General features: G+C 37.9%; 1 protein-coding gene across 2 annotated transcripts in view; it reads right to left on the reverse strand.

Moving 5' to 3' along the window:
• PIWIL2 (piwi like RNA-mediated gene silencing 2) overlaps positions 1–22,156 on the reverse strand; it is a 65,728-nt gene that overhangs the window by 33,002 nt on the left and 10,570 nt on the right. For both annotated transcript variants that reach the window (XM_081077317.1, XM_081077318.1), the window contains 9 exons: positions 21,262–21,501; positions 18,787–18,874; positions 18,509–18,647; positions 17,802–18,011; positions 17,068–17,178; positions 14,719–14,836; positions 14,110–14,234; positions 13,176–13,256; positions 12,749–12,862 (listed from right to left, as the gene is read on the reverse strand). In XM_081077317.1, the coding sequence (XP_080933443.1) occupies positions 12,749–12,862; positions 13,176–13,256; positions 14,110–14,234; positions 14,719–14,836; positions 17,068–17,178; positions 17,802–18,011; positions 18,509–18,647; positions 18,787–18,874; positions 21,262–21,501 (1,226 nt within the window). The remainder of the gene's footprint in view (positions 1–12,748; positions 12,863–13,175; positions 13,257–14,109; positions 14,235–14,718; positions 14,837–17,067; positions 17,179–17,801; positions 18,012–18,508; positions 18,648–18,786; positions 18,875–21,261; positions 21,502–22,156) is intronic.

A 22,156-nucleotide genomic window follows, 5' to 3' on the forward strand; every position in this document is an offset into this window, starting at 1 on the left:
AAAAATCAAATTGAAAGTAGCAAATACAAATTAATAAAATTCACTGTATTCCTTAAAATAACGGACTTTAGTTACCAAAATAATTACTATTTTGCATCATCATTATTAGAATATAGTCCACAGAAGGACAATAAAACATTCTTTAAACTATATTTGCCCTTTCTAGCTGAAAAAAGAAACTACAGTACCTATCCGATGGCAGCCCTGGTGAAGATGCCAAAGGTGCAGAGATGAAAAGACTCACTATATATAAATATACCCTTGTGGTAACCTAATGGTGCCGTGAACAGGGCAACACAAAAAACTCACAAAAAGCATGTCTGAACGTGCTCAAGGAGTCAAGGAAAATTTAGAGGCAGCTGATACCTGAAGGAACAATCTGCCAGGCAGAAAAGCTGAGGCAGGGGGACATGAGTAACTCTAGCAGAGGCAACGAGAAGTGTGCAGGGAACAATTCAGGAACTGGGAGGGGGGAGGAAAATAGGTGAAAGAAGAACAGAAGATGGTAAGCGGAGGCTGCAGACAGGCAGGGGCCAGATACGAATTCCCTTGTAAGTCAAAGATCAGAGTTTGGACTTTTTTCTGTGAGCCAGTGTCACCAGGGTATATTTCTCAGGAACACTGGTCCCTTGACACAGGACCCTAGAGAGGTCATGAGGGGGTGAAGAAGGTTCCATAATCAAGAAAGTTGAGTTCACTCTACATATTATAAACCCTTCTTAGAGATTTACAACACATATTACCAGATCAGGCTGATAAAGGAGAGAAATATATTTAGTTTTACTTTATTTGAAAATTATCTTTTTAAATATTTCTTACTTTGAAATAATTATAAAATCAAAGGAAGCTGCTGGTGGTTTCTATGAAAAAGCTACTGGAATTGCCTTGAGTGTGCCTGAAAGTTGTATGGGGTCAGATCTCGAATCACCAAGGTGTAGTGAATGAACAGTTAGCCAGCTTGATGGAGGCGCAGATATGGCGGCTGCCTACATCTACATGCTGGGAAGAGGGAGGACTCAAAGTTACCTACAAGGGAACTCCCATAGACTATCAGCTGATTTCTCAACAGAAACTTTGCAGGCCAAAAAGGACTGGCAAGAAATATTCAAAGTGATGAAAAGCGAGGACATACAACCAAGACTACTCTACCCAGCAAAGCTATCAACAACCAAGACGACTCTACCCAGCAAAGCTATCATTTAGAATCAAAGGACAGATAGAGCTTCACAGATAAAAAAAGCTAAAGGAGTTCATCACCACCAAACAGGTATTACAAGGAATCTTAGAGGGACTTCTTTAAGGGAAAAAAAAACCCTAAAAATATGAATAACATGGCAATAACTACAAACCTATCAATAATTACTTTCAATGTAAATGGATTAAATGCTTCAATCAAAAGATAGGCGGGCTGGGCTGGCCCGGTGGCTCAGGCGGTTTGAGCTCCATGCTCCTAACTCCAAGGGCTGCCGGTTCGATTCCCACATGGGCCAGTGGGCTCTCAACCACAAGGTTGCCTGTTCAATTCCTCGAGTCCCGCAAGGGATGGTGGGCAGCGCCCCCTGCAACTAAGATTGAACACAGCACCTTGAGCTGAGCTGCCTCTCCGATGCCTCAGTTGGCTGGAGTGCGGGCTCTCAACCAGAAGGTTGCCGGTTCAATTCCTAGAGTCCCGCAAGGGATGGTGGGCTGTGGCCCCTACAACTAGCAATGGCAACTGGACTTGGAGCTGAGCTGCGCCCTCCACAACTAAGACTGAAAGGACAACAACTTAACTTGGAAAAAAGTCCTGGAAGTACACACACTATTCCCCAATAAAGTCCTGTTCCCCTTCCCCAATAAAATCTTTAAAAAAAAAAAAAGATATTCAACATTATTAGTCATTAGGAAAATACCAATTAAACACCACAACAGGATACCAGTATATACTGATCAGAATTTCTGAAATTAAAGACTGACTATACCAAGTTTTGGCAAGAAGGTGGAGTAAACTGAATTCTCATACATTGCTGGTGGGAATGTAAAATGGTACAGCCACTTTGGAAAACGGTTCCTTGTAAAGTTAAACATACACCTACCATATGATGTGCTGGCTATTCCCACTCCCAGGTATTTATTAACCAAGAGAATTGAAACTATGTGTCCAATAATTAGTACACTAATATTTACAACAGCTTTATGTGTAATAGCCAACAAATGGGAATTGCTTGGAAATAACAGGTGAAACATAAAACAAAAACAAAAACAAAAACAAAAAAACCCTGTGGTATATTCATACAATGAAACACTAGTCAGCAATAAAAAAAGAATGAAGTTTTGATAATACAACAACTACATGATTGGTTTCAAAATAATCACGTTGACTGAAAGCAGCAAGACTGAAAAACAAAAAGTGAGTTTATTCTATAATTCCATTTATATCAAATTCTAGAAAATGCAAACTAATCTCTAAAGACAGAAAGTAGATCGTTTTTTGCTGCCTGTGGGGGGCAGAAGAACAGAGATGGGAAGACGTTTCAAAGAGACATGAGTAAATTTTAAGGGGCCAATGTATATGTTCATTTTCACAGGTATATAAATATGTCAAAACTCATCAAATTATCTATCTTAAATGTGTACGATGTATTGTATGCCAGGTATGCCTTAATAAATCTGAAAAAAAAAAAGAAATTAACAAAACAATAAAATATCCAGAACTAGTGTGAAATACAGATTAGCATTAAATGTACAGCAATTACTGGTGGTATTTCAAATTAGTGGGAAAAAAGGGTCATTAAAAAATGGATAGAATAACTTGCTAACCATTAAAAAAATAAATTATTTATGAACTGAAGATTAACATATAATAAATTAAGCAATAAAACTGGATTGAAACATAAACATTCATCAACTCCTGGGAATAAAAAAAAAATCCCCACAAATTTGGAAAAGATGGATTGATCTGTAGTCACAGTAACAAGTAGCCGTAAGAACCAATTTTAAACCTGTTTAATCAATCTACATCAACTCACCTCAGCAAACATACTTTTGCAAGCCAACCAACCAGTGTCATCCCCTTATTTCTGTAAATCAGCCAATCAGGGAATGACTAAATGTAATAAGCATTCCACTGAGTGCTAATCAATCAACAACAATCTCTCCTGAACAGCAACCATGCTTCTACAGATGATGGTGGGCTACTTACCCCTCTGCAAGTCTGCAGCCCTCAACTACACACTTCTCAAATTCTCTCTAAAAGACCAGCAGTCTCTCACTGTGGTAAGTAAGCAGAACATCAGCTTTCTCTTTCTATGAGGCAGAATAGAGGTCTCATCATCTACTCACTGTTCTGGAGGTCCCACCATGGTAAGTGTGAAAACTCTTCCTAAGCAACATTCCTGGAGTCTCAGGCCAACAGATGCACTCATTGGGCCCCTTGTGCTGAACTCCATTTGTCCTTCACATATGCTGCAAAGGGAGTCAATCCCAACATCCAACGGAGGTCTGACGAGTTTCATTAGGCTCTAGTTACCGGTTTAATAATGACCTCTTCTGTTTGGAACTATATTATTGGGTATAAAATTAGACCCAGGTCTTTAAGCTTTTTGTTTTGAAGGTAATACCATTTGAAAATATTTCTGCCATCAACCTGACTATTCTCCATTTGCTTATTTTGCTTTAATGATTATTTGTCTATATGCCTAAAGCCTTCTTTTATGTGTTCGGTTTTGTCCTGGATTTCCTTGTCTCTGTTACATGCACAAGAGAGTGTTCGATAAGAAATGGATGCAGGCATAAGCCAGATTAAGTCTCAAAACCAAGCCAACCCACTCCTGAGAGATCATGGTGGGAGGTCCATTGGACCAGAGACTAATTTGTAAAAAAGCAACTGGCCAAACAACATGGAGGCACTCCTTGTCTTGTCAATTTGTGAAAGAAGGTCACTCTGTTTACTTAGTCCAAATTCCAGGGTCAGTCATAGTTGGGTCGCTGATCTTATGACCCCTTCCTATTTGTGGTTGGAACCTGAGATATGGTCCACAAACACACATACTTAGACGACCTTAGTGCTTCTCTTTCTTGTTTGTCATGGGTTTGCCTATGTCAAAGTCTCAACCTCTCCCTGGAAGAATTTCTGCTTCGGATATAAAGGCATACTATAATCTTAACTCTTACACTTTCCTTGGTAAATGGGAAACAAAATTAATTACAATGCCCAAAGTGCACATGGAGCATTAGTATAGATCATATGCTAAGCATAAAACACAACTCAATAAATATAAAATGATAGAAATAATACAAAGTAAATCCTCTGACCACAACAGAATAAAATTAGAAATCAGTAACAGAGAGATATTGGGGAAACTCACAAATATGTGTAAATTAAAGAACACACTCTCCTAAACAATCAATGAATCAAACAAACAAAAATCACAAGGGAAATTAGAAAACACTTAGGGTTAGATGAAAACAAAGACACAACATACCAAAACACATGGGACACAGCTAAAGCAATACTTACAGGGAAATTTATAGCTATAAATGCCTACATTAAAATTTTTTTTTAAGTATCAAAAATACATAACCTAACCTTCCACCTTAAGACATTGGAAAAAGAAGAACAAACCAAACCTAAAGTAAACAGAAGGAAATAATAAATATAAGAATGAAGTTAATTAAACAAAGGACAGAAAAATAGAGAAAATCAATAAAACCAAACATTGGCTTTTTGAAAAGGTCAACAACTTTTTAATTAAACCACTTATGAAAAAAATGAGACTTGGACAAAGAATGAGAGAGGGGTTATCACTACTGGGCCTACAGAAATAAACAGGATTATAAGGCAACGCTTTGAATAATAGTATTCCAAATATATAACCTAAATGAAGTGGACAAATTCCAGGAAAGACATAAACTCCCAAAACTAACCCAGAAGGAACAGAAAATCTGAATAAACCTCTAACAAATACAGGGCTAGAATTAGTCGTTTCAAAACTACACACAAGAAAAACCCAGGCCCACATGGCTTCACTGTTGAATTTCTACCAAGCATTCCAAGAAAAAATGAATACCAATCCTTCATACATTCTTCTGAAAAACAGGAGGAAGAAATACTTTCCAACCCTTTCTGTAAGGTCAGAATTATGCAGATATCAAAACCTGATAGAGGTATCACAAGAAAAGTATGGACGAGTATCTCTTATGAACACAGACATCAAAATTCTCAACAAAATATAAGCAACCCAAATCCAGCAACATATAAAAAGAATTACACAACATGAGCACATAGGATTTATACCAGGAATGCAAGGTTGATTTAACATCCAAAAATCAATTTATAAATCAGATAGTTGTTATTTTTTAATGATCACCTCAAAAGATGCAGAAAAAGCAATCGACAAAACCCAGTATCCTTCATGACAAAAACACTCAAGAAACTAAGAATAGAATGGAACTTTCTCAACCTGATTGAGAGCCTCTCCAAAAACTCCACAGCTAATATCCAACTTAATGGTGCAAGACTGGATACTCTCTCCCTAAGATAAGGAAAGGACATCCTTTTCAGCATTTTACTTGAGGTCCTAGGACAGTTCACAAGAAAGAGAAATAAAAGACATCTAGATTGGAAAGAAACAAGTAAAAGTATCTCTATTTGCAAATGACATGATCTTCTATAAAGAAAATCCCAAGAAATCCATGGAAAAAAACTATTAGAACTAATAAATGAGTTCCCAGGGGTTTCAGGATACAAGATCAATACACAAAAATCAACCGTATTTCTATACACTTGCAATGAACAATCCAAAAATCAAGTTTAAGAAAATTCCATTCACAAAAGCATCAAAAAGAATAAAACATTTAGGAATAAATGTAAAACTCATACTCTGAAATCTGTAAAACATTGTTGAAAGAAATTAAAAATCTAAACAATAGAAAAAGCATCTGTGTTCATAGATCATAAGACAAAAATCTGTGTTCACAGAAAATAAGACAATATTGTTAAGATAGCAATACTCTTCAAATAACCTACAGATTCCACACAGTTTCTCAGACTCCCAACTGGCTTCTTGGTAGAAACTGACAAGCTGATTCTAAAACTCATATGGAGTTGCCAGGGATCTAGAATTGCCAAAACAATCTTGAAAAAGAAAACAATGTTGGAAGAGTCATATTTTTCAATTTCGAAACTTAGGTACAAAACAACAGTAACAAGATAGTGTAGCACTGGCTTAAGGCTAGTCTTACAGATCAACAAAACAAAATTGAGGGTCCTGAAATAAACCCATGTGTCGATGAACAACTGATTTTCAACAAGGGTGCCAAGATCACTCAATGGGGAAGGAATACTCTTTTCAATAAAGGTGCTAAGATAACAGGACAAGGATGTCCACATGCAAAAGAATGAAGTTGGACTGTTCCCTCAAACAACACAAAAATTAATTCAAAATGGATCAAAAACCTAAATGTAGGAGCTAAAACTATAAAACTCTTACAAGAAAACATAGGGGTAAATCTTTATGACATAAGAATTTGCAAAGGATTTATACAAGAGCATAAAGCAACGAAAGAAAAAAACATAAAATAACTTCATCAAAATTAAAAACTTTTGTGTTGCAAAGGACACCATTGGGAAAGTAAACACACAGAAAGAAAATTTCCAAATCATATATCTGATAAGAGACCTGTACCTTGAAATGCAAGTCAATAATAAAATTTCAAAAGCAGAAATAGACATTTCTTAAAGATATACAAATGGCCAATAAGCACATAAAAATATTTTCAACATCATTAACTATTATTAGGGAAATGCAAATAAAAATCACACTACTTCCCACCCACTTAAGATAGCTAGAATCAGAAACACAGATAATAACAAGTATTGGTGAAGATGTGGACAAATCAGAAACCTCACACACTGCTGGTGGGAATGTAAAATGGTACAGCCTCTTTGGAAAGCAGTTTGGCAGTTGCTCAACTGGTTAAACATAAAGCTACAATATGATCCAGCAATTCCACTCCTAGGTATATACTCAAAAGAAATGAAACAGATGTCCACACAAAAACTTATACATAAATGTTCACAGCAATTAAAATTATTCATAATAGCACAAAGCAACCCAAACGTTCATCAAATGATGAATGGATAAACAAAATAAGATATAACCATTCAGTGGAATATTGTTTAGCCATTAAAAAAATGGAGTACTGATAATTGTTACAACATGGATTTACCCTGAAAACATGCCAAGTGAAAAATTTACACATATATTACGTTATTCCATTTATACGAAAGGTTTAGAATAGGCCAATCTATAGATAACGAAAGTATATTAGTGATTGCCTAGGAGTGGGGAAGGATAAGGAAATTGGGAAGTGATAGCTAAGGGGTGCAGTTTCTTTATGAGATGATGAAATGTTCTAAAATTGACTGTAGTGCTAAATGTACAACTCTGTGAATACCTATATATTAAGCCACACTTTAGATGGATGAATTGTACAGGGTGTGAACTGTATCTCAATAAAGCTGTAAAAAAGAATCATCATGCATATGAGGTATCATCAAACAATACAGTGAATATTTAAATTTAAAAAATGTATTACAGTAAAAGACACATTGCCATTAATCCCCCTCAAAATATGAAAGTCCTCTTTCATGAGTGTCTCTAGTTGTGCTGTCGTGGCTGCCTCGATGTCCTGAATCATTTTGACTTTGGGGAAGAGCCAGAAGTCACACGATGCCAGAGCCAGTGAATAAGGTGGATGAGGACACACTGTAATGTTTTTGACAGAAACTGCCATACACCAGAAGCGATGTGTGACACGGAGCATTGTCATGATGGAAGATGATTTATGGCATCCTACAAAACACACCATCTCTCAACCGTAGCTCACACCTGACTGATTGCACCGAACACATGGAAACTTGTCACACACTGTTACTAAGATTCGATGTGCCACTTCCCATACTGTCCCTGCCTTTCCGTTTGATGGCACTCGGCAACAGCATTCATTGTAGTTTTTTTATCACAATGGAAAGGTTCCATGTCACACATCACTTCTCGTACAGCAATTTCTGTCAAATAAAAACAGTACAGTGTGTCCTCATTCACCTTATACACTGGAACTGGCACCGTGCGACTTCTGGCTCGTCCCCAAAATCAAAATGATTCAGGACATCAAGGCAGCCATGACAGCACAACTAACGACACGAAAAAGGACTTCCAGAACTGCTTCAGAAAGTGGTAAGAATGATGGAATAAGTGTGTTCCAAGGGAGGGAGAGTACTTGAGGGGGATTAATGGCAATGTGTCTATTACTGTAATACATTTTTTAAACTTAAACATTCACTGTATTTGTTGATCACACCTCATATTTATTATCTCACAGTTACTGTGGGTCAGGAATTCGAGTGTGGCTTAGTTGGGTGCCTCTGGTTCAGGGTCTCTCACAAGGCTACAAGCAAGATGTCAGCCAGGGCTACAGACATCTCAAAGCTCGACTAAAGGATAACCTGGTTCTAACCTCATTCAATGGGCTGCTCTACAACATGGCAGCTGGCTTCCCCAGGGGGAGTGACCCGAGAGACAGTAAGACAGAACTCCTGACAGAGCTATAATTTTTTTTTATAATCTCAACTCGAAGTGACATCCATAGACACCAAAAGACAAAAATAAACAAGTGAGACTGTATCAAATTACAAAGCTCCTGCAGGGGTGGCTGGATGGCTCAGTTGGTTAGAACGCGAGCTCTGAAGAACAGGGTTGCCAGTTCGATTCCCACATGGGCCACAGAGCTGCGCCCTCCACAACAAAAGATTGAAGACAATGAGCTGCCACTGAGCTGCCAGAGGGGTGGCCGGATGGCTCAGTTGATTAGAGCGGGCTCTCAACAACAAAGTGGCCAATTCAATTCCCGCATGGGATGGTGGGCTGCGCCCCCTGCAACTAAAGACTGAAAACAGCGACTGGACTTGGAGCTGAGCTGCGCCCTCCACAACTAGATTGAAAGAATGACTTGGAGCTGATGGGCCCTGGAGAAACACACTGTTTCCCAATTAAAAAAACAAACAAGGAGGAAGGATTTGCCTTACCAATATTAAAATATATTACTAAACCATAAATAGTAATTTTTAAAATTACTATTACCTATACTGCATTTAACAACTAGATGACATTGGGGGGAAAATATGGACAAAGAAAGAAGGGATACAGCAATGTCAAAATCAAGTTTTGGGCTTGTCCAAGAGGAATAAATAAGGTTAAAAAGATGGAATGATGGTATAGGAAATGGTTGCTCACTCACCAACAGGATGTAGTGGGAAAATCCAGAAATAAGGAGTATTCAAATAGAGCATTACTATAACGAAACCCAAAGAATTAAACAAGAAAACAGTCTCATTGTGAAAGAATATGTGAATGTGAATAAAGATTATTTTTTCAAAATGGACACTGAGACAATGCTTTTAAACTTCTAAGGCAAAATTATCTCCAACCTAGAATTTTATGCCCAATAAAATGAAGGTGAAATAAAAGATCTCAAAAATATTTCCTGCAATGTAGCCTTCCTCAGGAAAATACTGGAAGATATACTCTACACCAAAACAAGAGAGTAAACCAAGAAAGAAGCAGTCAGAGATCTGTGCTACAGATTTGCCGTAAGCAGGAAAGGAAGTCCTCAGTACAATGAAGAAGAATCCGAAGAGGATTGTTATCGGCCAGCCTGGAGAGCCCCCAGTATAAATTGAAGCGATTCATACTTTAAGAGATTTCAAAGAAGATACTGAACTTTGTGGGAATGGGTTATTAAATGAATTACTGAGAACTTAATAGCAACATAGGAAATGTAACCTTATTTGGCAAACCTTAGTTGGCTATCTTTTGAGAAATATGTGAACTATTCCTCAGCCATTTCTGATAAGGATAAAAGCCGCTACATTTCTAAAAACCAAGCATTTCTGACCTCCAGGAAAATAACTGCTCTTTTGTGGTTTCCAGTGGTTCATAATATAAAGGGCACAGGGGAAGAGAGGTCGCAGCACCCCAAGTCTGTAACAGTTGCGAGGGTACAAGAGAGGAAGGACTAAGACACACAGAACTCCACACCTGACAGCATGGGCATGCTCTCCAGGCCTGCTCTCCTCGGCCACTGCAGCTGGACTAACGCCCAGGATCACAAACACCTCAGGGCTCGTGTGTGTGACACAGTGGGGTAATGCCTGACACAGGACTTACTATTTTAGAGAACGGGTGCTCAAAGCTATATCTAATTTGATTTAGACAATGCAAGAAATATAATTTTGGTGGGGGGGAGAGGAAAGGAGGGTGAAATTAACAAAATACCTAGCACTGGAATGTACAGTGAGGAGAATTTGAAGAATTAATGGTAAGTACATATACAACTATGTACTTAGAAAATGAAAAGACAATTTTTATATCCAAGATATACAATTGAGCAGAAAACAAAAATAATCATAGTATATACTACTTAAACCTAGCTCACCTATATATAGCTTTTGCTTAGTCAATAAAATACGACTAAAACTTTTACCTAAATAAAAATTTAATTAAAAATTTCAATAAATGGAAAGACATGCTGTATTTGTGAATAGAAAGACTCACTGAACATTCTCCTCAGTCAATGCCAATCAAAATGCCAACTGATTTTTCTTTTTCTCACTAAATTACTCAATAGATCATGCAAAAAAGTGGGTGGCATTCACTATGAAAATTGAAAATACTAAAAATAGAATTCACTGACATATATCAAAACCTAATAAAATTACAATAATTAAAATAGTATCATTTAGTGGTTACCAGAGGGTAAGAGGGGTGGGGGGAGGGAGATGAGGGTAAGAAGGATCAAACATATGGTGATGGAAGGAGAACTGACTCTGGGTGGTGAACACACAATGGGATTTACAGATGATGTAATACAGAATTATACACCTGAAATCTATGTAATTTTACTAACAATTGTCACCCCAATAAATTAAAAAAAAATAGTATCACATTGCTTTTAACCAATGGATCAAAATGAAATACTCAGAAATAAACCCAAGTATTTTAGAATGATTTAAATCTAAAGAAAAATATTTTCCAATAAATTATCTAATAGTACCAAGACAATCATGATGATCCCAACATCACATCAAGGTACTTTCCAAAAGGTTTAAAACACTGGAAGATATAAAACAAGTGGAACTTTCTAAGCAGAAAAGTGAAGGCAGAAATCAAAAAGAAAGAATTAGTGAATTTGAAGACATCTATTTTTATTTGGTATTCTTAAACACTTAATATCTGCTAGAAATAAACTAGGGCTGAATGTACCATGGGAGAAAGAGACATGGCCTGCTACAATCAAGGATAGAATAAATCATTACAAATTAACCCAAAAAAGTCTGAGTCATCCCCTGAGCCAACCTCTCTCTTTCTCACACCCCCCATCCAATCAGGAAACCGAATGAGCACTACTTTCAAAATATATCCAGAAGCCAACTGACCACTTCTCAGGACCTCCACTGCTGCCCTCCTCATTCCCCCACTGAAGTACAGTAGCCTGCTGGTGGGTCTCCCCACTTCTACTCCATCCTACTAAGTCTATTCTCTTAGCAGCAACTGGAGAGATCCTTTCACATTCAAGTCACACATGGCAATCCTCAGCTACAAAGCCTCCGTTTCATTCAGAGTAAAAGCTAAAATCCTGACAGTAGCCTTACAAAACCTTCTATGCTCAGGTCCTCCATCTGCTCCATCCTTCTACCATTCTGACCTCGCTCTGTTCTAGCCACCCTGGCTTCCCTGCCTCTCCTTCAATGAGCCAGGCATACTTCAGTCTTAAGGCCTTTACCCTGGCTGTCCCTCTGCCAAGAACTCCTTTCACCCACATCTTCACCTGGCTAACTCTCTCACCTCTTAAGTGTTGGCTCAAATGAACTTGACCATTCTACTTAAAATGACAGCTCTCCACTCCCACCTGGCCACCCCCAGTATTCCTCATCTCTCCCACCCTGTGTTGTATGTGTTCTTTCTTTCATAGCTCTCACCATTTCTAGTACACGATACAATTTACTTATCATGCTTTTTATTTATTGTTTATCTCACTTGACTACAATGTAAACTCCATGAGGAAAGGGATCTTTCTTTGTTTTGTTAACTGATATGTCCCAAGACTCTGGTACACAGCTGGAGCTCAAATATACTTGAAGGAATTAATGAATTTATCAGACAAGCAAAGATTTATAAATCTAGTAACACCCAGGAGTTGTACATAGCTCGTGGGAAAATAAACTGAATAAACTTCCAGAGGATAATTTGTCGATAATATTTAAGTATCTTATTATATTAAATATTTAAAGTCTTTAAAATGTTCAGCCCTTTCATTAAGTAATTCCACTTCTAAGTATAGAGCCTAAAAAATTAATCAGAGATGCACTTCATGTAGCCATCACAAATTATACACATCTATCCTGACTACAGTAAATATTTGCTATGGTAACACATTTAACAAAAACTCAGGGTCTGTGTACACTAAACTAAGTCTTCTTAACCAGAGACTTAAATACAATTCCTCCTCAGTAAAGCACAGCAGGTCTCTATACGCAGATCCCTGCCTTGGCAGAACTTATGGAATGGAGCACAGCAGTTTAGCATTCTTCATTTGTACTACAATTTAAAAACCAAACAGAATAGCTAATCTGTATTTATTATCAGCTATTACTGAGCTTTTCAGAAAACTGTTAGCTTGTTCAAGGTACATCCCACCGTTCACTCACATGATGTCCAGCACAGAATCATTTCGAATGACCTTATGGGAGACATCAGCTAGCAGGAAGAGACCACCATCTGTCTTCCGGATGCTGACTGCATAGCCTGGCCAGATCTGCAATCTGAAGAGATAGCTGGGCTTTACTTTAGGGTTCTGAAAGAACTACAGACATTGCCATGCTCCCGGCTGAAACCAAACTTTGAGCACATGCTGCCCCTCCCTAGCAACAATGAGAAAATGCCAGGAAAAAAAATTCAATTAAATCAACATCATTGTGAACTTATTAAAATAGTTAACTATGGAAGAAATTTAACTGATAAATTGCATTCACTATCATAAAATACTGCTGAGATTTTTGTCCTAAATATGGTGATTGCAATGAAAAATTTCTTCCCAGAATATTCTAAAGTGAGGAAGAGGAAAACACAACTGACCTGTATTGCTGCAGTACCATAGCATTTGTTGGGTCATAGAAGTTTCTCCCCACAAGCTTCATATCTATAAGTTTCATTACCCTGAAAAAACAAGAGCCAAAATGGGTTTTCTAGTCGAAGAATAAAAAGAAAAAATCAGTTCCATTACTCCTAGCTAAATTTCCTTTGGAAGCCTAAAGGATCAGAAACATCAGTGCTCTTTGTACAATATAGCTTTTATCATGAGAACACTCTTGCCAAAAGAAAAAGAAAATTTACCACAGCATTTATCTTGGGTTATATGCAACTTACTGTAGCTTTTCCTACTTACTAGGTAATCAAAAATCAAAAGTTTATTTTCCAGGCTCAATTTATATTACTTTCACCATTAACTAAAAAGAATGCAAAAGTGTTAATTTCTAAGTTTGTGACTATCAGTCTGGCATAAGAAGTTATGTTTGCTCCAGGCAGTTCAGTTATTAGGTACAAATTAGGTTCTATGTTTCATTAAAAACAGGTGGTTTGGGAATAACATTATGAAAATAAGGGAGTCTAAAAAATGTTTAAAAATTATGACCAGGCTATATCCAAAAATTCAAGCGAGTGGGGAAAAATTCTTCCAGCAAAAATGTTTACACGTTACCTTTTCAAGTAGCCCCATGACCAACACCATGAAATGTGCACTGTAAACATCTGCTTTTCAAGTTCTGAATGAATCCAAAAGGACCCATCCCCCATCCAACCACCTCAGACCTACTTTCACTTACCCAAATCTGGTCAACCTCTTGAGATAACTTTTGAGTAAGTTAACTCAGTATCACCCATTTATTTATTAAATATTTCCAAACTCATCTATATCCACACTGTAGTGCAGTGTCATCCAAGTTTCTTGAAGAGCACTGTTACAAACACAAGACTAAGGTTAAAGAATATAAAACGTCAGCTGTTTCCTCACCGACGGAAAACAACATTGTAGAAGGGAATGCACAAGTCAGAACAGGGCTCCAGGATCTTGGTCAACTGAATCTTAATGCTGATCTCGGCACCATCGGTTTTCCTTTGACTTTTTAACTCGAGAACCTAACAAATAAATACATGCAAATTAAAAAAAAAAATGACAAGACAACCAAGCCCTAATCTAATCCAACTGTGTCCTGGAACACACTAAAAATATCCTAAACATGTGTTCTACTTCCGCATCACTTTGCTGACCACACTGCACAAAATCACAGCAAGACAACCAGGATGTCAGATAGGATTTGGTAAAAGAAACCCAATGGAGAACTAGCAATAGATCCCTTTGAATTTGAAATCTTAAACCATTCTTTGTCACTGTTGGAGGTCAAAGGCTTCCAACCACTCCTCTTAGGTGAGATGGGACTTCTTGAAGAACTCAAATGTAAGTTTCTCAGTTTGTGATTGCTTTGTTATGGCAAAATCTGCCTTTCCTCTAAGAATAAGAAAATGCAACTCAAATGTTCAGGAAGTCTATTATTTCCCACTACTCAAAGCCCCAGAATACTCCTAGGTTTCATCCCAAAATACATTTCTGGTTTGGTCTCACTTGTTGAAGCTTAACAGGCAGATAGAGAATGGATCCATCAAAAGCAGTGACGTTGCCAGTGACAGCTTGATGGTCCTTCAACATGCCAAACCTCATGCTTTTGCACTCCACACTGGGGCTAGAAAATAAAAGAGGATTTTATTTGAATTTGACTCAAACAGCAGGCTTTCTTTACTACAGCTGTGCAATACATTTGTTAGAGAAGCAGTCTCTTGTAACTACTGCTCCATCTAGTGGTCACATCAAAACTTCAACTATTAAAAAAAACAAAAACTATTTTACCTGACTAGAAAAAGAACTCTGACCTAAGGATACTTACAAAAATAAAAACAACCCATAATTCCACCCCCGAAGACCACTGCCTCAGCATGATAGTATATATTCTTTCAGAGTTTAGACCAGAGTCAAAAAACTTTTTCTATAAAGGGCCAGATAGTAAATATTTTAGGCTTTGTGGGCCATATGATCTTTGCTACAACTATTCAACTGTCGATATAGAACAAAAGCACCAAAGACAATATGCAAACCAATGAGCACCGCTATGTTCCAGCAAAACTTTATTATGGGATTTTACTCTAAACTTTTTTCACTCATGGCAAATTTTAGTGATTCATTGCCACAAAACTTCCAGCTTTGAAAAACTCTAGTAGGTACTTTGTACCATAACTGTCCCATTCCATCACAGTAACACAACCTTGTTCTACAACGGCAAAGTTTAAATAAATCCAAGACTAAAAGAGTCAAGCATGCTCAAGTCATGAATAAAGATTTAAAAAATCTTTATTGGTGGTAATCCAATATAGTTGTCCCCAAAACTAACACTTACATACTGACATTATATTTCAAAATGTTTCTTCAAAAGAATTTATACTCATACATGGTGCTATGCCCTAAACACAGTATTTAAAGATGTCTTTCCAAACTCCCTTCATATATAGTATGTGGAAACTACAGGACAGCCAGTCCACTGTAATATATTCTCTCAGTATTCTCTCATTGGCCTGGCATGCTCTTCTTATTGTGGCTTCAAAGGTCCAGATCCACAATCTGGAACTTTATGGAATACTTGTCTTTTCCTGGTCAATGTCGACACCTCACACTCTTTTCTCTTTCATTAACATTTGTCAATCCATTTCCAGAGAAAGGTTTCTTCCCTCTCATTAATGCTCATCTCCTCCCCTCACATTGCAGAACAGGTTTATTCCCACTATCGCCCCCTCTCCAGGGTTCAATTTCACCCCCTTTTCTGGCTCTTTCTCTTTCTTCACCTCTCATGTGTGCTCAGCTCTTTCTTACCTCATAGAAACTTTTAAAGCAATCCTGCTACCTTCTTTAATTATCATTCCATTTCTCCTTCCCCTTACACACTATTTAAATAAAAAGGCCAATTCACTGGCTATCTTATGCTGTCCTTTGTTCTTTTAGTCTAGTTTTTTCTCCATAACTCTAACAAAGTTCTAGAATATCACTAGAATATGCTCTTGAAAGCATATTCAACAATGTTTTCCTGTGCACAAAGTCAAGCACCTCTTCACCATTCAAATGGGCCCCTTCCTTTGGTCTTTGTAACCTGTCTTTAGGGTATTTTCCTGCCCATCTGTTCCTTTCTTCTTTCACTCCACTTCCTCTTCCTGTACCAATTAGTAGCTATCCTTCAAAAATTCAGTCTTCCATCTTCCTAATTTCTCCACAGATATTCCAAAATGCTCATTCATGTTCATAACTCCAGCAAATAACCTCTAGCTAATGACTCTCATGAGATTTTAAGAGAACACAAACTAATATGAATTCTTAATTTTTAAAAAGTATGATCGATCCTAAAGTTATTGATATAACATTAAAGTTATTTTCTCTGATTTTTCACCCTCACATTTAACCCTAGACTGTCACTGGAGAGCCATCAAATATTGGTATGAGATTCATGCAAGGAAGATCCAGGTTTCGTGGGAGGTGCATCTTATACCACTGGGGGAAAGGTAATGCAAAGAGGAGGGAATTTAAGAAGAGGAATGCAAAATTACAAATAAAAAATAAGTTAAAAGGTCATGAAAGGGATCTATGTAAATACAAAGTCCTGAACTTAAACTTCGGTAACTTCACAATAAATCCACCTCTAATCTCATGCTTTATAAAACTGCACCTATTAAAATAAAATCTGAAATGGTAATATAGCTAAATACAAAAAAAATGTTAACCTTAAAATTATTGCAATGATCCGATTTCATGCATTATTGTGGGGGTGAGGAAGAAGTTCATCAGGAATCATACAGAAAAATATTCTGATTCCAGGAGAATGATTTCATTATTGCTTTCTAAGTAAACAATACAGAGAAAAAAAGCTGTGAATACCTGAAAGTCACATGATATTGATAAACTGCTTCATTATGACACTGTATTTTGATAAGGTTCAATCCCAAAGATTGAGGTATTCCTTTTAATCCTTGCTTCACAAGAAGCTGTCTGGAAAATAAAAAAACAAAAGCACCCACATACCAAAGCCAAAAAAAAAACAAACAACCCACACCACAAAGGAAGAAAAGGAAAGGAAATGAGAGGAAAGGAAAGGAAGTAATATTTCATACTTTGCTTAGATACATAAAACAAGAATTAAGACATACAAAAGCAAGCTTTAAAGACTAGTAGATAAATGAATAGCTATCTCTAATTAGAGAAGCAAGGTCACCCTATTTGTCCTAGTAATATCACTGGAATAAACTAGGCCAGCTAACTAAGAACATAATTAATTCCATAGAGAAAAATGAACTGCTGCAATACTTTTCCTAAGTGATTGTCTTATCTTCAACATGACAAAGAACTGTCTACATATGAACTGGGAAGGAAATGAAGTCATGAGTTCACTCTCTGCTACATACTATCTATATCATTAACTTCATTTTACTTCATCAGGAATTGTCCCATCTCTGTCATTCTTCCCACGAGCAAAAAAAAAAAACAACCAAACAACCCTGCAGTACCTACCACCCACAGAGGACTCAGACACAGCAGAAACAGCATTTACAATACTATGAGAAGGCCCCTTCCCACATCACTACCAAGCAAAGAAGGTCACGCTCCTGACTTACTTTTCCTTGCATTCTGCAGTCCCCAGTGGAAGGCAATCCAGAGAGCACAGTGAGGAAAGGGGAAGAGGTGGCAGTGATGGCTGCTGGGCAGGACCCCGAGAAGGCATGTCGCCGACAGCACCAGGAGCGTTGAACATACCTCTGCCTATACCACGAGCTGCTCTTCCCAACGGTAATACAGATGTATCTGAATTTCCTCTTCCAAGCATTCTGAAGTGTTAAAAAGAAGCAAATCAGGACTTTCTTAATCATGCTTCTATCTCTGCCCCATCTAAATGATTCCCCCAAGTCTACATTCTCTTCCTGGGGGAGTCAGCAAGAGGGACCCAAGCCTTGGGAGTCTCTCCAAGTTCAGTATGTCAACATGACTCACTCACCAACTGCTACTAATATTTACTCTCAGGGCCAACTTCCATGGTAGAATTGAGGTGGGAGTTTGACTCACTTAGATTAAAAAAAGCACTACAGGTTAACTTCTTAAGAGGGCAAATGAAATTGTGAACTGCCCAGTGGAGAACTACTTTTTTACCCTTTTCCAAATATTGACTGGATCAGTAGCTGCTGACTACTCTTGGAAAGTATCCATTGTTTAATATAAAACCATACGCTATTTGTGAAATAATACCACCTTTTAAAAGTTTTCCTTTGGACTTAAAGGGATATTTCATCTGATTTTGACGGTTTCCTGAGAAGGCACCTTTACCCACCTATTCCAACCAACGGAGGCCTCTGCCATCTTGCTATCCCCAGCTGCCAACAATGACAGATCTGGAGAAGTGGGACGGGGTCCTTCCATGCCTTTCTGCACCATACTGGTAGACAAGCCTCGGCCTAAAATGCCTCTACCTGAAAGGAAGGATCAAACCCCAGCTGTAACTGTGAGTTGAACATGTCATATAGTTATTTTTTTGAAGATAAACTATGAATTTAAGAACAAAGCAATCATACATACCACCATGTTTTCTCAAGTTGCTTTTCTACATACCTAAAGGAAGCATTGCCCGTTTTGGAGGGGTCCAGGACACTGTTTCAAGTCCCAGGCCTCGGAACATGGAGACCAAACCCACAGATTCCTATGAAAGGCAAAAAATCAAGTCATTCCAAGCCGTAGTTTAAAACCTCAGAAACATTGATGGTGTTCTTAAAGTCTTGGTAAATAACAAAAATCATCTTCTTTAAAGTCTATAAATGTTACAGTAAAGGATAAAAATAGCTCATAAAAATGTTTAAATACTTAGTTTTTAAGAATCACAGAACTATGTTATATGAGGTGTTTTTTTGTTTGTTTGTTTTTTATTTTTTTAATTTCTATTGAGGAATATTGGGGAACAGTGTGTTTTTCCAAGACCCAACTGCTCCAGGTCAGGTCACTGTTTTCATTCTAGTTGCGGAGGGTGCAGCCCACCATCCCATGTGGGAATTGAACCGGCAACGCTGTTGTTCAGAGCTCGTGCTCTAACCAACTGAGCCATCTGGCTGCCCGTTTGTTTGTTTTAACAGTACAGAGGTCTTTTATTTTTTTGCGCTTATGCCACGAATACATAGGGAACGGGTTCCAGTAGCTCTGGTTCCTTTCCACTGGTTCTCACAAAGTGTGCTTCTCTGAATGGGGCAGACTGGCATTTCAGTTGAACCCACGTACCTTTCTCTTTGGCTTCCTTTTTTTTCCTATTCATGTTCCTTCACCCGTTTCAGGAAGCTATCTAGGCTCTTAGAGTGCTTCATAAGTTCAACACAAACATTAATTCTCTTGGCAAGAATCTTGCCCTTAACTTGTTTGTTTACAACAATGCCAACCCCATGCTGAGTAACACTGTAGACCCTTCCCGTTTTGCCATGGTAACATTTGTGGGGCATTCCTTTTGAACAGTGCCCATTTCCTTGAGGTGTACAGTATCACCTTTCTTGTAGATTCGCATGTATGTGGCCAAAGGAGCAATTCCATGTTTTCTAAAAGACATAGGAAACATATAGCAGGTGCCTCTCCTCTTTCCCTTTGTGTTGGTCATTCTGACAAATTACTGGAAGGTGGTAGTCCCAGCCGAAAAGGAGCCATTTTAGGTTTTTAAGCATAAATAGTTACAGTCCATGTATAACTATTTAAGCATAAATAGTTATAGCCCATGTATAACAGTAAAGTTAATTCTGTTCTGTTCCATTCTGTTATACTGTTACAACAGCGTTTTTCTGGTTCATTTCCTGTACACCCAAGTGGACCATTGTATCCAAGAGGGAACAAGTGTACTGGTTAATACATTTTCAAAAAAGATGGATCATTTAAGGGTATCAGAGATTTGGGTGGTTTGTTTGTTTTTGAACAACCTCCAACAAAACTTGCTACTGTTTTCCTATAGCAGGCTTGAAAGTTTACTGCTGTTACACCAGTTTGAGCTGCCACATATACACTCAAGCAATTCATCTGAGTACAAGTATAAAATTACTGTCATCAATGTTTTCTTTTTACAGATTATATTTGACGCTAGCAACTCTGCGTAAAATTATCATAACTGCATTGTTACATTCTTCCTACATTTATTTGTTAATTCTATTCTTTGAGACTTATTAATTATAGACAAATGCCAGTCTTAAAATTGCTACAAAATTAGATTAAGAAAACACATACAGGGGTGGGGAGTGGGAGATGAGGGTAAGGGGGATCAAATATATGATGATGGATGGAGAACTGACTCTGGGTGGTGAACACACAATGGGATTTATAGATGATGTAATACAGAATTGTACACCTGAAATCTATGTAATTTTACTAACAATTGTCACCCCAATAAATTTGAAAAAAGAAAAGCACATACAAGCAGTAACAATAGCTGAAGATCCTCTTTTTCTTCAAGATTTGGACAAAGAGCCTTCTGAAAGGACCCATTCTTAACAATTATTACCTCGCAGGCAAGAGAGGCTGTTAATACCATAGAGCCAAATTCAGATTAAAAACCTAAATACTCAGAAGAGAGCAAAATGCCATATCTTTACACCTACCATTTATGTACTGTTTCCCCAAAAATAAGACCTAGTCAAACCATCAGCTCTAATGCATCTTTTGGAGCAAAAATTAATATAAGACCAGAAGACCCGGTCTTATGTTGCTACAATATAATAAGACCAGGTCTTATATTAATTTTTGCTTCAAAAGATGCATTAGAGCTGATTGTCCGGCTAGGCCTTATTTTCGGGGAAACACGGTATGTATATTTATATCAGCCAGAGAACAAAGGCATTTACCCAAGTCCATCTAGCATTCATTCTGAGGCACTTTTTCTAGACTCTCACCTCTAGGATCTGACATATGCAACTACTTGTTAAAGGAAGAAAACCACCACCAACCAAACAAAACACAACCCTTGTTTTCCTTTAGGACTTCCCAGTTTTCTAAGCACTGTGAAATCCATTGTTTCCTCTGATGATAAGCTGTACGCTGTTACTATGCGTCCAGACACGGTCTTACCCTTTGTGCTGGCTCACTCTGCGGGCTCGGTTCCTCTGGCTTTCCAAATACATGGCCTCTGCCTGCAGGTCTTGCCCTGCCCACAGCTGAGTCCGAAGGTTGAGGAGTTTGTGGCCAAGAGCCTGGCATCCGTACACACTGAGGTGGGTGCCCATGAAGAGAGCCCCTGAAGGGTGGTCGGCCAGGATCCATGGAAAGGCTGCAGGTGACACAGGTGTCGATCCTGTTCTGCTTAATTACCTGTCAGCATGTTGTAAAGATTAAAGATTCCCAACTGTTCTCCTTTTTCTTCAAGACAGACTCACACAGCATTTAAAAAAATTAAAAAAATAAAAATAAAACGTACTTTGGGTCAGACCAGGGATACAACCAGCATGCTATTTCACGTTCACTTCAAAAGCTTCTCCTTAGTCCAGAACAATCTAAACGCTCTCCATTAGAGGCCAAGCTCTCCTTGAATTTACCTGTGTTTTCTGCCCAAACAGCCTCTCAGACAACGCAGCCCTGGCCGTTAACTACCTATCGCAGAAGGAAGTACTTTTTACGCATGACCGTAAGAATGTTTAGTTAATACAGCCATCTCATAAAGTGACTGCCAATAAGCATGTGTGGGTTTTGCTTGTTTCTGGCCTTTCTTTCCTCGACCAGTCCTAATTTTTTACCAGTCCGTTATCCCATTATATTGTTCCATCTCCTCCTTGATCGCCTTAGTGACGTATCTCCTTAGTGACATATCTTTATCCAATTCCTTTCTGTAAAACTTTTCTTTCTTTCTTTTTTTTTTGTTTTTTGTTTTGTTTTGTTTTTTTGGGGGTTTGTTTTTTTTTTTTCCTTTGTTTCTTTTTTAAGGAGGGCGCAGCTCACAGTGGCCCACGCGGGGATCGAACTGGCACCG

Source organism: Rhinolophus hipposideros (assembly GCF_964194185.1).
Source record: "Rhinolophus hipposideros genome assembly, chromosome: 16".
Taxonomy (NCBI): domain Eukaryota; kingdom Metazoa; phylum Chordata; class Mammalia; order Chiroptera; family Rhinolophidae; genus Rhinolophus; species Rhinolophus hipposideros.